Below are 17,845 nucleotides of genomic sequence, written 5' to 3' on the forward strand. Positions count from 1 at the left end.
CCAGACCAATGCCTCAACCACAAGACCAGCCTTCCTGTTACCTAGTTTTTCCTCTCCTTAACTAAGAACAATAGGATGAAATTATTTCCCTTATGTTATACCTCCTTAAACAATTCCTCTTCCTCCCTGGTGTTTCACATGAATTTTTAACTTGTGTTAAATTTTGCTTCTATATTTTATTCAAGCACCTTTTTTACAATATTATCAAAACCTGAGTAAGACAGTTGAAAATTAAACAAGTACAAAAATGTTTCCTTCCCTCCAAAAAGAGGCGCATTCATGAAGATGCCTTCAATAAGTAAATATCACCTAGTATAATGTTTCTTTTGTTTAGTTTATTGGTGTTGAGAAACCTTCTTTTTGATTTATTTATGCTTGTATCTCATTTCCCTATTTAGTTTCAAAGATGAAGTAGGGGAAAAAATAGCCAGGGAACACTTAATAGGCTAAAGCCACCAATCTTCTTCCCAATGGAAATAAACAACGAAATCACATTTAACACAAAAGTTTTCTTGTGTTACTAATTCTTCATGATTCTGTTTAATGTAACCTACCTCCACTATGGAATATATAATATTCTATGTATGAGATCTAAATAGTTTTTAAAACAAACTCCTAGGTATAAGTGCTGAAGGGATCCAATTTACTGCGGTGATTCAGAATTAGCCTTACCTTACACCCACCCTGTGCCATTTACACGTTGGACAGTCCAGTTCCTCCACTGATTACGGTTGCTCACTAACTGTGGTACTTCTTCCCAGGTGATGCCAGCACATTCAATATCCTCTGTCCCTGTCTCCTGCCAATTCTTCCTTGGCCTTCCTCACTTTCTCTTTCCTCCATTGGGTACCCCATTCAGTGCTTGCTTAGCATGTCTCCCATTTTCATACAATGTACATACCCCAGCCACCTGAACCTTCTTTCTTTGATGATATTTTCTAACATGTCCTGGTCTATCAGCTCTCTTACTCTGACATTTGTTATTTTGTCTTTCTATGAAATGTGTAATAGCTTCCTCAGCCTCCTGTGATGGGCAGCCTCCAATCTCTTTCTGTTAGCCACTGTGATCAGCCAAGTCTCTGCTCCATACAGTAGCATGCTCAGTACAACAGTGAATTAAACGAAATCAAATTAAGGCCACTTTAATTCTGTCTAAGAGTGTCCACACAGGGATTTAACACAGTTTAGCTAATCCACTTCAAAAATTCATTCAGATTAACTTTCCTGAGTATCCCATGTATATAAGCCCTATAGCTGCCTTTATGTCCCTTTACCCAAACACCTTAATATACTTCTAAAGCCAAATTTTAATTATGATTCTGAGAATAAGTGTATTCTAAACTGTTTTTGTTTATATTTAGGGCTCAATCTCACCAAGATTGGCAAAACTCGGGACAGGACTGGGCTCTTAATTAGATAGATAGTTATTGCTACAAAGAGAGGGAGAGAGAGAGAGAGAGAGAGAGAGAGAGAGAGTGTGTGTGTGTGTGTGTTGAACACACACCATGTAACTTTCATAGGCAACTCATTCTGGGCAAAATCCTCACCCCATTGTAGTCAATGGCAAAACTTCAATGTGACTTCAGCGGGGCCAGGAGCTCACCCTCCAAATCTAAGAACCTTTTCCTTCTATTTCCAACAATGAGTTTGACACGAGACTGTGATGCTAGCAGACCAGGTGCCAGCTCATTCCAAGACCCCTAAGCCTATTGAACACTGACAAATACATAGCTGGAAACCAGTCTGGCTCACCTATGTGTTAGTATCATTAAAATAAATAGTAGAGTTATAAGAATGTGTTTAGACTTTATGAAATGCTTGTAGGTTGCTGCATGTATTAATTTTACTTATAATAATTATATCCCATGTTATAAGGTAACATTTAAGTGTTTGTTCTGTAACTATAAAAATGTTTGCTAAGACGGTAAATCCCCACAGTCAGGGGAGAAGCATTACTAAGTGTGACATGCTAGTTTACCACAGGATATGTCATCTTCTCCTGAACAGAAGGCGGCCTACAGGCACCAGACAAGCCATTGTGAAACATCAGTAATCAAAATATTTTGTGGATGGCTTCCCCCACACTCATGAAGACAATACGTGCGCAAGCCCTCTCATCCCATCACAGCTTCAACTCTGGGGGAAAGGCATAAAAATCCATGTCAAGGAGGAATTGTTATCACTATGCTACTTGGAATTCAGAGAGGGCAATATTTCTAATCATATGCAAAGGAACCCCAAGCTGCTTGGTTTGGGTTAGCCATAAGGACATATAGAGCTTGCATATTATAGCAGCTACTACTACCTTTTGGAGACTAAGACTGTATCTCATTCACGTGCGTATCTTTACCTACTTTAACCTTGCAAATATCTCTCATTTCTTTATCTTAGTTAGCAATTGTTTAGTTAGAATTACAGGATTGGCTAAAAGAGTTGTCTTTGATTTGAGATCTGAGGTACAATTGCTCTGGGGTAAGTGACTGGTCCTTTGAGACTGGGTGTAACCTGAATATTGTTGTGATTTTTGGTATAAGGGACACAAAAGCAGGCTTGCCTGGGTGGCAATATAGACTAGAGCAGTGGTTCTCAAAGCCAGTCCGCCACTTGTTCAGGGAAAGTCCCTGGCGGGCCAGACCGGTTTGTTTACCTGCCGCGTCCGCAGGTTTGGCTGATCGCGGCTCCCACTGGCTGCGGTTCACCGCTCCAGGCCAATGGGAGCTGCGGGAAGCGGCGCGGGCCAAGGGAAGTGCTGGCCACCCTTCCCGCAGCCCCCATTGGCCTGGAGCAGTGAACCACAGCCAGTGGGAGCCGCGATCAGCTGAACCTGCGGACGTGGCAGGTAAACAAACTGGTCCGGCCCGCCAGGGGCTTTCCCTGAACAAGTGGCAGACCGGCTTTGAGAACCACTGGAGTAGAGTACGCAGGAGGACTGTCTGTGACTCCATGTTAAGGCTGTTATAGTGCTTTAGGAGTTCACACTTGTTACCTGCTTGGTGAAATCTAATTATAGACTATACAACCAGGGGTTTGTGCCCTGTTTCTTGATAGTCTACCCTGAGGTTGGTACTCACACATGCAAGCTACTCTAGACTGCCTGACAGACAATGCAAAAAAGAGTATAGGAGTATAGTATGTTACTTTGGTGAAACTGAATAGAAACTAAAGAATAGAATGAATATCTCTAAATTTACCATTAGAAAATGCAAAATTTATTTCTACAGACTGCAGTTCGCATCTGATTTAACCATCTGACATTTAAGAAAGATTAATTCAGACTGGAACAGGTGTAGAGAAGAGCTACTAGGATGATCAGAGGAATGGAAAACCTACCTTATGAGGGGAGATATAAAGAGCTTGCCTTGTTTAGTCTAAACAAATGAAGGCTAAGGGGAGATATGATTGCTCTCTATAAATACATCAGATAGATAAATACCCAGGAGAGAGAGCAGTCATTTAAGTTTTAAGTGCCAATGTTGACACGAGAACAAATGGCTATAAATTGGCCATCAACAAGTTTAGGCTTGAAATTAGATGAAGGTTTCTAACCATCAGAGGAATGAAGTTCTTGAACAGCCTTCCAAGGGGAGCAGTAGGGGCAAAAAACCTAACTGGCCTCAAGACTGAGCTTGGAAAGTTTAGGGAGGGAATGGTATGACGAGACTGCCTACAATGGCACATGGCCCATCTGCGACAGCTTCTAGCAAATATCCCCAACGGCCGGAGATGGGACACTAGATGGGGAGGGCTCTGAGTTACTACAGAGAATTCTTTCCCAGGCATCTGGCTGGTGGGTCTTGCCCACAAGCTCAGGGTCCAACTGATCGTCATATCTGAGGTCAGGACGGAATTTTTTCCCAGGTCAGATTGGCAGAGACCCTGGGCTTTTTTCTTTCTTTCTTTCTTTGCCTTCCTCTGCAGCATTGGACACTTGCTGGTTTGAACTAGAGTAAATGGTGGATTCTCCATAAGTTGAAGTCTTTAAATCATGATTTGAAGAGATCAGTAACTCAGCCAGAGGTTAAGGGTCTATTATAGAAGTGGGTTGGTAAGGTTCTGTGGCCTACAATATGCAGGAGGTCAGACTAGATGATCACAACGGTTCCTTCTGGCCTTAAAGTCTTTGAGTGTATAAGAGGGAATTTTATATCTTCCAAGAAATAGAACATTTGCGGTCAATGTTCCAGGTTCATTATTTTGTCTAGGTATTTTTGATTGTTTGTTTTCATTGGGCTTGATTTGGACTCCATTTATGCCTGACTTCCACTGAAATAACTCTGTTGGAGTTACAACAGTATGAAACACATGTGAGCCCAGAATCTGGCTCATTGGTTAGCCAACACACAACAAATAATCTACACCAATACATTGTGTTCTACAGCAATATTTGTTAAGGACGTTGTCCTTTGTATACTACACACAAGCTCCATTGTAGCGGATGACAAAACCCATTAACTTAAAAGAAACCTAAATCTGGCCCATGCTGTACCCTTGTCAGTGTAAATTCAAACAGAGTAATTAAGGAGAAGACATCTACAAAATATAACCTGACTTTTCTAGAATTCCCCTTTTATTTTTGTCTTTTGATTAAATTGTGTAATATGAATTATCTTGCCATTGAAATTGTACTTTAATTTACTCTAGGCCTAACTCTGATGACAAAATTCCAACAGTTTAAATGGCAGCAGGCTCAGAATATCTACTTTTATTGCGTGTTGAAGAGCATGCGGTTCTGAAGCCAAAACACTTTGGGCCATGATCTCATTGGATCTCATCGGCTAAGCAGGGTTGGATTCTTGCCAGCATTTGGATTCGAGATTTCTAGAAAAAGCTACGGTGCTGCAGGAAGCTATGGTGGATTAGTGCAAGCTGCTCTTCCACCCTGAGTCACTTCTGAAAATATGCTCTAGCATGGTGCTAAGGAGCACTCTATGCTGCTGGAGGGGTCATCTTTCAGATAAAACGTACAACAGATGTCCTAACCTTTGGGGGGCATGGGAAGATTCCATGTTAATTTTTCCCTCAAGGGTAAGAGCATTAACGTTGGTGTCCTGGACAAATTTCAATATTGATAATTCTGTCTACCTATAAAAATCACCATCTTTCAAGTGGAGAAGCTAATTCTTCAGTGCCTCTCCTTTAAACAGTGTAATGTTGGTGTCATATTTGCCACCAGCATAACAGCTGGCTGCATGGGTCCATGCATTTTAATGCATTTTTCTCTGCACAAGGTGCGTACACATTCACCTTCTGCTTCCTGAACTAAGTGCCTGATTTAGGCCAGCACAGATGTACGCTATGCTACAAGGCCGATTTGAGTGTAGGTTTTGCTGACTATCCATTTAATCATCTGCAATTATAATACACTACGTTTAGTGACACCTGTCTTTTACCACCATCAATGTATTTCTGCTCACTAGCCTTTAGGTATGTCTGCACAGCTGCTGGGAGGGAGTCTTCAGCCTGGGTTCACAGACTTGCATTAGTGGGCCTCTAGCTGGGACACTAAAAGTAACTGTGTAGCCGTTGCTTTGATGTTCACCTAAGGCTGGAACTCAGACTCTAAAGCTCCCCCCCCCCACCCCCTAGCTTCAGAGCCTGAGCTGCAGCCCAAGCCAGAAGGTCCTCATGCTATCTTTGCGTAACCCACTAAGGCAAGACTGTCAACCCAGGCTGCGAGACTTGCTCCCAGCAGCTGTGTAGACATACCCTTTATGTCTAATCTTGATACAGGGCCAGATCCTCATATCGTGTAAACAGGCATAGCTCCATCGCTTTGCTGGAGCGAATACCAGTTTATACCAGCTGAGAGTTTCACCCACAGTATTTTTCATCCCAGGCTTCTTCATTCTGCATACACGAAGTGCAGCCACGGAGCAAGTTGCGTGGGTGTGGCAGTGCAGCCTACGGGCGTCTGCCCCAGCAGGCAGCTCTGAGCACGTACGGCTTCGTCAGTTACCAATATGGGAGTGTGCACGCAGTACTTTAGACATGAGTAGGACTGGGGGAGGGAGGATTGTATTTAGCCATCCAGCTATCATTGTACGGGGCAAATAAATGTTCAGGTGTCTCGAAATGCCTTTTAGATTTGTAAGGAGACCATTTCTCAATTGCCCATGGCAGGTACAGGCAGGTGGGTGGTGAGTCCCCAGCTTCAGCTTCTGCCTTTCGCTCTCCAGCTGGCACCTCAGCTGGTTTGCAAGACCACATTTATTTGAGGTTACTCGTTCGTCTGTGCTGCTTGATTTCCCTTTGCAGAGCTCTTAACACCTGACTGGTGACATGATGTGGGTGGAACCATATGGAAGCTTTGAATTTTTGCCAGGATCAGTGTGTGGTGTGATCTCTTCCGCAGTTACACCAGCTTGGGGCAGCTCTATTTTCTGCCAGGCATTAGACATCAACCTACCTCTAGCTTGCACTAGTACTAAACCACCATATGTCCATCTCATCCCACATGCCCCTATTATTTGGGTAATGATGAACCTTTCACCTTTTTTCCTCAGCCCATATAACAGGTTCCCCCACCTACAGCTTGCTCCAGTTACACCTACTTATGTGTGTTCTGAATCCCCTAGAGGCATATCTTGCACCGCAGGCCACACTCATAGTACCTATTACATCGCCGTATACTAGCATGGTGACTTTCATCCACAGTTTCAATAGCTCTGAATTTTGGCCACTGAATAGTTGGAACTTTCTAAGTCTGTTCCTGCAATCCTTATCGAGGCAAGATTCCCATCGGGCTGCAGATCTAGGGCCTATCAATCTATGTTTAGGGGTTTAACTTTAAAATGATCAACAGAAAAATTAGGCTAATTATCACCTGGTTGCTACAGCAACAGGTGCTAGATAAATGGATATCAGAGAAACAAAAATTCAAAACAGTAAAGTCTGTGAAGATGGAGAAATAATCTCCCAAGAAAAGTAGTGGAAGTCTCATAAATTGAGTAATTTCCAAGTAAATTTGCCAATGCACTTGAGAACATACTATAGGTAGCAATTGTACATTGGCAGGGAAATTGATAAAATTATGATGATTATGATTGATACAATTATGTCTCCTGCACATAGATGTTAACATAAAAATGCAAGTGTACTTTTCAGATACCAAGTCAATCTACAATAGAATTTAAGATTTGCTAGCATAAAGTCAGATTATCTCCTGTGTACTGTATATTGAACAGAGCGCTGATTAGACATTTTGTTCCCTTTTTTAGTGGGACTTTACTGTTCACAAATGTGATGATTACAAGACAAAGCAATGTCTAACATTACCAGTTCAATACTTTCACAGTTCCAGGGCATTATGGAACTGTAACAGAAATACAACTCCCAGTAGCCAAGACTGTGTTTTTATTTGGAAAACAAAAGAGGAAGTATTTGATTTTTGTCTTCAATCCTACAGAATAATTGTAAGGGTTTAGGCCACAAGCATTCTGATGACATTATTACTGGTTCAAATATCCAAGACATATTAATTTGGTTATACTGTGACACTGGATACCAAATGTCCCACAGGTCATTATCACATGTTGAAATAAAGCATTGGCAAGAATGAATGGAGTGCAATATAATCAGGGGGGGGCTTTGTTGTTTTCAGCATCCTAATGAATGACTACATGACATCCACTGGTCTCGGACATGACAGGCATATGGTGTTTATAAATAAATAAAGAGGCTGACGATACAATTACATTGATACCACTGAATTCAGTAGCTGGGAACATTTGGTAAACTGGCAAGCTGTCTACTCCTAGTGATCCTGACAGAGTAAAATAAAATGCCTCCGTAAAAATAATTAATTGCAGGTGATAGCCTTTGGGGCTTCTTCAGTTAAACTATGTTATTGCTTTTCCCAAAAGAAAAATTAGACAGCCTTTTAATTTATATCTTCAGATGCATGACTATCAATTATTTAAGTTACACTAAGTTATCATCAGCCACAGGTTTGTGCTCTTAATATTAAGGACCTCAGCAACATCAGCAGCATCTAAATTAACTGCCTAGGTATTGCTTATTCATAGCTTTCAGATACATTTGTATACACACAGCTGCATATAGCGTTAGGATTTCTTCAGCTCAGCTCCTCAAAGATATTTAGACTCCTAACTCCCATTGATTTGAATGGGAATTAGGTGCCTAAATACCTTTGAGGATCAGGCCCTTAGGGCTTATACATTTTCTGAAGGGGCAGAGATGTATTTATTACAGTATTGTTGCCCCTTTGCTGAACAGTAGCAGAATCCAGGTCCTTGCAGGCCAGTTTCCCCATATGGCACAGAAATCAGTGGTATGGGGTCAGTTATTTCTTTAGTGTAATTTGTTCATTTATATAGCACAGGGTTGCCAACTTTCTAATCCTACAAAACTGAACACCCTTGCCCCACCCCCTGCCCTTTCTCTGAGGCCCTGCCCCCCATCCTCCCTCCCTTTGATGCTCACTCTCCCCCACCCTCACTCACTTTCACCAGGCTGGAGCAGGGGGTTAGGGTGTTGGAGGGGGTGAGGGCTCCAGTTGGGGTTGCAGGCTCTGGGGTGGGGTTGGGGATGAGGGGCTTGGGGTGCTGGAGGGGGCTCAGGGCTGGGGACGAGGGGTTTGGAGTGTGGGAGGGGGCTCAGGGCTGGGGAAGGTGGTTGGAGTGTAGGAGGGGATTTGGCGTACAGGCTCCATCTGGGCAGTCCTTAACTCAGGCAGCTCCCAGAAGCAGCCAGCATGTCCCTGCGGCTCCTAGGCAGAGGGGCCAGAGGGCTCTGCGTGCTGCCTGCAGGCACCTCCCTGGCAGCTCCCATTGGCCATGATTCCTGGCCAATGGGAGCTGCAGAGCTGGCACTCAGGGCAGGGGCAGCGTGCAGAGCCCCCGTAGCCGCCCCAGTGCTGAGGAGCCAGACATGCCGGCTGCTTCCGGGAGCCACACGGAGCTAGGGCAGACAGGGAGCCTGCCTTAGCCTTGCTGCACCACTGACCAGACTTTTAGCGGCGCAGTCAGCACCGCCGCCAAGGTCCCTTTTCAACTGGGCATTCCAGTAGAAAACCAGACACCTGGCAACCCTATATTTATAAGATGTAAATGAGTCCGGTTTCCTCAGACAAACAACACTCAGGGCAGAGGTGCAGGAACAAACTGTATAATGGGGATGCTGAGAACCATTGAATCAAACTATAAATGCTTTATAGGACAGAAACCACTTCAAGCGGGGGGGGGTGCAGCTCCCCCAGAACCTCTAGTTCCAGTACCTATGCCTCTGAACCTTTTACCTAGCAAATCCTTAGTCTAAGATTGCTCAGGGAGACCACATGGCTTAAAATGGTGAGCCTAGGCTTTCACTCTCCCTTTGTGCACCTGCTCTGTGACACAAAGGAACTTCAGAGCTTCACCTGCCAGACAGAGCTTTGACTCCCAAAATTCCCTTAATGACTCTCTGGGTGCAATTACTGCATGGCATCTTCAATTCTTTCTTTGGGAAGTTTCATCCTGAGTGCTTATACAGCAATGACTCATAACAATACTTAGCACTATACAGTACATTCTCAAAGAACAGTTATAACATTCACTAATTAATCCACAGAACACTACTGTGAGTTACAGCAGGAGAAACTGAATATTGGATCTCCTGCATACCACTGAATGGATACAGGTACAGAGTGTTGCAAATTAAGCCTTGCTCATTGTCCCACACCAAAAAAAAGGCATATGTACATCTTGAATAGAGCTTCCTATAACCAGGAAAGGGAGAAGAATAGAAAACTCCAAGAAGTCCACTCAGATCTAATTTACTTGGGAAGCACTTAGTTACTATGAAATAGATTTGTATGTTTGTTTCATTATTGATATTTATTTTCAAATTGATATTTTTTTCAAAAGTTAAAGACTTTGGCAAAAGATTCCAACTAGCAACCTCAGTCTTTGGTTCTGATTCTGGTCTCTCTTCAGTGTAAATCATAATTGGGCTTCAGGGTTTTTTAATTTCAGGGTTTTATTAATTTCATTTTTCAGGATTTACTGCTACCAATGTTTGAGTTTTATGTAGTTGTCCAAAATTCAGGGGTTTTCAGGTCTCTCTCTTTGTATATACTGTAATGAATAATGCATATTGTATATGTTACTCATTATAGTAATATATACTGTAACAAGTAATCTCTTAGTAATGTTACCTAGTGCATTTTAATGTACTAATGTTTCAAACAGCACTATGTTAAAATGCACTAGGGAACGTTTAGTGAGCACCAGCAAGCTCTCCATGGACCAGTTAATGCACAACCCCATTAGTGTGCTTTAGAAATCACACCCCCATAATCCACATTACTACTCTATGTAGACAAGCCTTTGGTTACAAGTAACCATCTCCAGTGTTTTTCTGGTGTTTACTAGATAAACACTAAGTGTGTGGGAATGTTTTATTGGTGTTTATCATTTAAAACCTAAAATCAGAAGCCCTGATCATGAATTAACTGCACTGAAGTCAGCAGAGTTGAACAGAACAAGCTCAACACCAGGCTCAAAGAGTAAAATCTGTAAATAGCCTCCATTTTTGTGTGCATGCAAAATTATATATGATGCAATGTATTTACACTCTGCTGCGAAAGATTTTTCTATTATGGGGATCTACACAGACACTCTCAGTTGTATCTGGGCTCTGCAACACATAGAGGACACACTATGCAGTATTTGCATTGCACCACTGTTAAGATGTCAGTGTGGGGCCACTTACTCTCCCAAGTATATTGCACACCAAGGACTAAATTCTGCTGCTGTGTCTGTGATGCCCCATTGATTTCCATTAGCTTGTACAGGTGTAATCAAGAATACAACTTAGCCCCTACATTACTACTGCTATGTCTAATTATTACGCAAGATATGGAGCCATTGAAGTGAAATTAGTAAATTTCTTCTCTTTCCATCCTCTATATTTCTATCATTGACATTGTTGTTGCTGTTATTTTCTGAAGCACTACGAAAACATGCCATCTCCTCGGTAATAAGAAAGGAAAATCAACAGGAACACAGAGTACATACCAAGTAGGAGAGAAGGAGTCTTACGCAGCAGAAGTCAGTTTCAAAATGGCTACCTTAGGGAGCAAAGAGCTGTGGTTCTGCCAGATTTAAAGGGTCAGTCACAAAAAAGGCATGATGGGGAAACAAAATCCTTTAAGGGCATAACCCTGAAGTGGTAGAGAATAGCCAGGACCAGACAGTCACAAAGAAGAGTGGCCCAGATCCAAAAAGGGACTTAGGCACTGCAACACCCAGCATAGTAGCACCTAATTTTTAGGTGCCTAGAAACTCACAGGCATAAACTGTGATCCACAAAGCCTGAGTTAGGTGCCCAGACTCCCTATACAGTGAATGGGGAATGACAGGTGCCTTAGCATGTGATCCACAAAAGCCAGTATGCAAGGCAGGGAACCACCTAAACTAGCCAATGAGAGATACCAAGGAGAAGAGTGTTTTCTAAGCCCCCTACTCTTGCACGGTGATAGGTGCCTAAGTCTAGACTGCATGGTGGTGCCTATCTCTGCTGCAATCCGCAACCAGGAACCCTTCTCCTGCAATCAGATGGCCTAGGCACCTAAGCCATTTCTGGTGAGAATTAGTTAGGCACCTGCTTCACTCCATGCAACGCAGCCAAAGGAGAAAGTGGTGCTGTGTACCCTGTAATTTTTAGTCCAGTGGTTAGAGCACTCACCTGGGAGATGGGCAACCCACGTTCGATTCCCCAGGCTGCTGAAGGGGGAGAAAGGATTTGAACGGGAGGGGTCCTCCCATCTCTCAGGAGCATGCTCAAACCACTGAGCTATGGGCTATTCTGATGCAGCCCTCTCTCCCCTTGAAGCTGTTCCACTGAGGTTAAATAAAGAGTAATTGCGCCAGAGAAAGCGATCAAGTGTGAGAGTGATTCTATAATCCAGTGGTTATGTTACCAGGGTGGAAGACCCAGCATCCAGCCCATCTGCTCCAGTGAATGTGCTAGCCCAAACTTAGATTTCTCTCCGTAGATGCATAGATTATAAAACCAAAAGGGATCATTGTGATCATCTGATCTGACCTCCTGTATAATAAGAGACCTTAAGGCTAAATAGTTTTACACAGTTACATTTGTTTAAACATTAGTATATTAATATATTGTGGCTTGTATGTGTTGAACTATTCAACAATTATTATAATCCTTATACTTGTTTCAGAGAAAAATATCTACTTTAATTAATACACCATTAACTAAATGTTTAATAGTGTATTAGACTGAATCATATAATAACATGGGTTAGGTTTCTGTTTAAAATAAATATACCTTTGTATACTGGCAATTATGAAAACGAGAGCTACAGATGTCTGCAGAATAAATTATAAAAAATGTGGGCATTAATCAACATTTAGGGGGTTTATTGGTGACTAAATTATTTTCAATTTTCAATCAATAATGTTAACAAATTAAACTTGTTAAGTTGGCTAAAGGCCTGAAGTGAAAGGGAGGACATTACTCATTGTCTTCCCCCAAAATATAGGTCATGTATTAAATGGGTTCAAAAGTCTAAAACTGACAAGGCTCAATTCTGCCCTTGGATGCATCCCAGCAACCTCTGTGATTTAATTCACATGATATGAAAGATATTTCTGGTAGCTCTATAAGAAAATGAGTGCATCTCAAAGGATTGTTTCCTTCCTTAAGAGAAGCCTAAACCCAGCTGAAATTCCCTGTAGAAGAATCCTCATCATGAACAATATCTGGCTTAATGCCTAAGCGTGCTATTTCTTGCTTATGGAACCAAAGATCCTGGGTTCAAAACTCCTCAGGAAGCCCTTATTTCAGATGTGAAAACTTTAGTATTCCTAAATTAGGAGTCATGAGTGAAATTTTATGGCCTGCGTTATACTGGTGATTAGACTAGATGATCAGAACAGTCCTTTTTCAATTAAACCCTGTTCAGTTAGAAAATTCCTGTTCAGTTCTATTACTAGGTGACATTTTTAGGAAGGATGCTGCTGCACTTTTTATGCTAAGTTTCATGATGCACCCAAAGCTAGCAAGTGATTGATGGAAACAAAAAAGCTGGTGACAGCCAATGCCTCTGCACCTCATATAAATGCATAAATAATCCATTATATGTGAACTTGTCAGCTGCAGGAGAGACAAAAATTAAAAAACTACCCCACAAAAATGATCAGGCGGATCTTTGCATGGAAGGCAAGGACAGGACACATAGGATAAGTCTACCCTGTGATAAAATACCCACAGCACTAAGTCTCAGAGCCTCAGTCAGCTGACTCATGCTCACAGGGCTCAAAACAGCAGTGTAGCTGTTCAAGCTCAGCCTGGACCTCAGGCTCTGAGACCCTCCCGCCTTGTGTGGTCTGTGAGCCTGGGCTCCAGCCCTATCCCAAACATCTACACTGTAATTTTATAGCCCCACAGCCTGAACCCTGTGAGCCCGAGTTAGCTGACCTGGACTAGCTGTGGCTGGGCCAAGGCTCTTTTATTGCAGTGTAGACGTACCCACAGACTCCGATCTAGTCATCGGTATAGAAAAAGTTAAAAACTATGCCTGAGTGAAGGGTTTACAACAAATGTGTCCTCTCACGGCAAGAATTACAGAGAAAATGAGAACTAAGGTGGAAAATGATTGCTTCTCAGGAAAGAGGAAATATCAGAAGCTTCAACTGCATAGGAAACTGGCCCCGTTACTTTTATATATATTTATTTAGACTTATAACAAAAAAAAATTATGCTATCTTTCTAGGCGCATGCTGTAACAAATCTTGTAAAAGTAAACCAACCACAGATCTTGAATTCCCCTTGCCCATCCCCATCAGAATTAATAAACATCATCTCCCTCCTTGGATTTACTTACACCTTCCCTGATCTAAACAGGTGAATGAGAGAGCACTCGCTCACAGGCAACCTCGTTTTTGCTCGTGGTGGGTGTTTGGCGAGTGCGGGTCAGCCACTTCCTATCATGGATGGACAGCAGGCTGGTTATAACTTTTTTAAACAGACCATAAACAACTGATCTTTCTAAACATGAGCCCATTGACTCAAGAGAGCAAAATGTTTAATATAAGAAGTCTTTTATTTGTGGAAGTGTTTCTGCTTCAGTCATTTCCTCATTGCAGCTCCAAATAATTCACTCCAATACGACATTTGTTCCAGGTCAAGGCCTCCCTAGTAAAACTACTGTGATCTCTTAAAAGAAAAAAACAATCCAGTGTGAAATCTGGGAGGAGCTTTCTGAGCAAGACTTGGCATATCATTTCCCCTGGTGTGCTTCGTTTTATTAAACATTATACTATGAAACATATACTGTAAGTGGATAGTTTCACCCATCCCTGTTATATTGCCTTATCAACCAATGGGAGATTGTTCAAATCTTGTACACATCAAAAAGAATTGTGTAAGTTAATATGACAGTGCTGCTGAACTTTGTTCCCTTATTAAGCTTAGACCCTGGTACTTTTCTCTTTGCTTGGTATTTGCAGGTGGTAAATTGAGGCCCTCGTCCTGCAAACACTTACATATGTGCTTAACTTTAAGCATGTGCATGAGCAGTCCCCTTAATACCATTTTACACCTCACTTATGATTTCAGTGGGATAACTCACATGCTTAAAGCTAAACATGTGCAAGAGTGTTTGCAGAATTGGTGCTGTGGTTGCAAAACAGAGAATGTTGGCTCCAATTCATTGTATAGCAAGCCTAGGTGACTGACTCAGCTTTGTGGATCTCAGTGTAGTTCCCGTGATTTTTCTAGGTGCCTAAAAGTTACGCACTCTGACACTCAGCATTGCAATGCCTAAATCAGTTCATGGATCCCACCTTATGTCCTCAATTAAGTACAGAAATTATGACCACAAGGCTGAATGCAGACTCCTCCTATCTGAAGGTTCATGGAAATCAAGGGAATATGACACAGGCAGGGCCACCCCGAGTGGGGTGCGGGGCCCGGGGCATAGGTGCAGAGATTCTATCTACCGGGGGGCTCCCCCTTGCTCTGCCCAGGCCCTTCCCCCAAGGCCCCACCCCACCTCTTTCCACCCTGCCTTTTCCTGTCCCCACTCCACCTCACCTCTTCCCCACTGAGTTCCGCCCCCTCCCCTGAGCACGCTGCACCCTCGCTCCTCTCCCCTCCCACCCAGCACCTCCAGATGCCGCGAAACAGCTGATCGGCGATAGGCACTGGAAGGGAGGGGGAGGCGCTAATCGGTGGGGCATGCTGGAGGTGCTGGGGGGAGGGGGAGATTGATAGGGGGGCAAGGAGGAGCCCCCTTACCTGCCCCCTGCCTCACTTTCTGCCCACATCCTCACGAAGCGCGGGGCCCGGGGTAGTGGCCCCACTTTGCCATATCCTAGAGACGGCTCTGGACACCGGTATAAAGGCCTGCATGTGCACAGCCCCTGAGGCCATGTCATACTGTCCGTTTTTAAGCAGATTTCCCCTTTAGCATCCATAAGGAGTTCTGCTTCAGTTAAAAAAGAGGGTATTACAATAGGGTCCCATGATTCAAAAATGTCTTCTATAACTTTGGCTTCCAAAGAATAGGGGGAAAAGAACTCAACATACCCAGAAGTCTACCCGATTTGAAATGTACAACTTGAAAAGTTTGGGTACGGGTCTCAGAGCACTAAGTAATGTTCCAAATTGACGTGCAAGCCAAAAGCATACAAAGAAAAATATCTAATGCAAGTAACAATCATGTTCCTCTAACTTAAGAGCTGGTAACAATTATTTTCTTGCTTTAAAAAAATGCTTCCAGGAAGAAACATTTTATAAACAGGTACATTCAGCCAAAACACAATTTATTTATGATCAGATTGTTAGTTCATGCTTAGGTCAACGTAGACACCATTTTGACTACAGAAGTGTTGCTAGGATTGCGTGTCACTTACAGCAGTACAACATCTCTTCTGTAATGCTTTTCAACACACTTTAACCTTCCAATTCTGTATTTCTTTTTTAAAATATTTTTATTTGTAACTCAAAAAGAAACAACATAGAATAACGGGGTGTGTGTGACACTCCTAGAAGTGAAAGGTACTGCCACAAAGGTACTGCACCTGTCCCTTAAGGTAAATTGTATATTAAGTAATAATAAAAAAACAACATGTATTAGGGATAAACAGATTCCCTGTCCGGGAAGTTCATTAATATTTTGAATCAGGAAACAGATTGGACTATTTGCAGATTGGCTTAAGAATGGCCATACTGGATCAGACCAAAGATCCATCTATCCTGTATCCAGTATCTTCCGACAGTGGCCGGTGCCAGGTGCCCCAGAGGGGATGAACAGAACTGGTAATCATCGAGTGATCCATTCCCTGTCACCCATTCCCAGCTTCTGGCAAACAGAGGCTAGGGACACCATCCCTGCTCATCCTGGCTAATAGCCATTGATGGACCTATCCTCCATGAACTTATCTAGTTCTTTTTAACCTCGAACACCTGATCACTGGAGAGGGGAGGAAAGACTTCTCAAACTGCCAATCATGGATCACAAAGGGTCTGCAGAGCCTTTCTTCCTGATGTGTGGTAGGGAGCATTTCGAAAACCACCTATTTTGATGTTGGAGAATTTAGGAACGGAGGTGGGCCATAGGGCTTTCTTGCGTGAAGTAGCCTGCAGAATGAAAGAGCTAGAGGTACTCTAAATTGTGTACTTTAATCTTACAGGGCACACAGATACTCTGGTAAGGGAAGCTACAGAGAGATCAACGTAGACACCGTTTTGACAATAAAGTTCCATTTGCACATTGATAGGTGACTTCTATTTATAGCAGGGGTGGGTTCAAAGAAAAAGGCCCAAGGGGCAATGAGCACAGAGGAGTGAGGGAAGAGTCAATAGTAGCCCTAAGAGGGGCGGGGGGAGCAGAGGTGAATAGCTTTGTTTTCCCAATTCTGCCTGATGCACAACTGTCTTTCACTCCCCTTTCTTCCCTGTTACGTCCTTTTCTTTCCTATTACCTTTGCCCCCCTTCCTGCCTCTCCCCTACCAATCTCCCGCCTCAAATTCCCCTACCTGTATGGCCCACGGAGGAGTTCTGGGACTGTGCTAGATACCCCTGGGGCTCTGAGCCCCCAGGCCGGCCCCTCCGCGCTGTCGGTCTCTTCTTTCTCTCCAGTGGTGACTGCACAAGGAAAGGGGGAGGGGGGGCGAGCGAAGAGAAGGGCCGAGGGAGCAGCTCTACCAGCGTCCATGCTCCCACCGCCGGGGGAGACAGGAGGGGGAGCGGCGAGACCGCAGGGCAGCGGCAGCTGAAGCAGAAACCTCGCCCCAGGGTGTGGGCGAGCGACTTCCACGAGCCCTGCCACAGATCAGCCTCAGCGCCCTCCCCGCTCACAGCAGGCCGGGAGAATCCGCCTCTCTTGCTCGGGCTGCTCCTGTCCTGAAGCGGAAACCCGAGCGTGCAGCGCTTCTCTCGGGTCCTTCCCTGCAGCCCGGGCGGCTGGACCCCAGAGGAGAGAATCGGCCCCCCAGCTGTTCGCAACAGCTGTGTGTCGGCTCCTGCGACCAAGCGGGCCAATAGGCGGCGAAGGGCCCGCCCCATCCCCGCCCCTGGTGCGGGAGGCGGAGGATCCCAGGGTGCCCCGGCTTTTAGGGGAAAGCAAACAGGGAAAAGCCACTCTGTTGTTAGCGTCCGGGCCCTGCATTTCTCTCCAGTAGCTGCTGCTGCCTCCGCCAGCCTGGACACGCTCCATCCTCCTAACACCTACCTCAAAACTGCTGGAGGCTGCGGGGCTCCCTCCCTGAAAGGAGGAGGAGGAGGCAGCGGCGGATTGGTTTGCAAAAGGGAACGCAGTGTAATTGCAAAAGGGGTTTGACTCCGGAATAAGTCCCCCTCCCACCACGTGTAAACGCA

General features: G+C 43.9%; 1 protein-coding gene across 1 annotated transcript in view; it reads right to left on the minus strand.

Moving 5' to 3' along the window:
* The window catches only part of LOC122464534, a 41,833-nt gene extending 24,300 nt beyond the window's left edge, over positions 1-17,533 (minus strand). The window contains exon 1 of the mRNA XM_043540077.1: positions 17,005-17,533. Within this exon, the coding sequence (XP_043396012.1) occupies positions 17,005-17,533 (529 nt within the window). The remainder of the gene's footprint in view (positions 1-17,004) is intronic.
* Between the last annotated feature and the right edge of the window lie 312 nt (positions 17,534-17,845).

This window comes from Chelonia mydas, chromosome 2, assembly GCF_015237465.2.
Source record: "Chelonia mydas isolate rCheMyd1 chromosome 2, rCheMyd1.pri.v2, whole genome shotgun sequence".
NCBI classification, from domain to species: Eukaryota; Metazoa; Chordata; order Testudines; family Cheloniidae; genus Chelonia; species Chelonia mydas.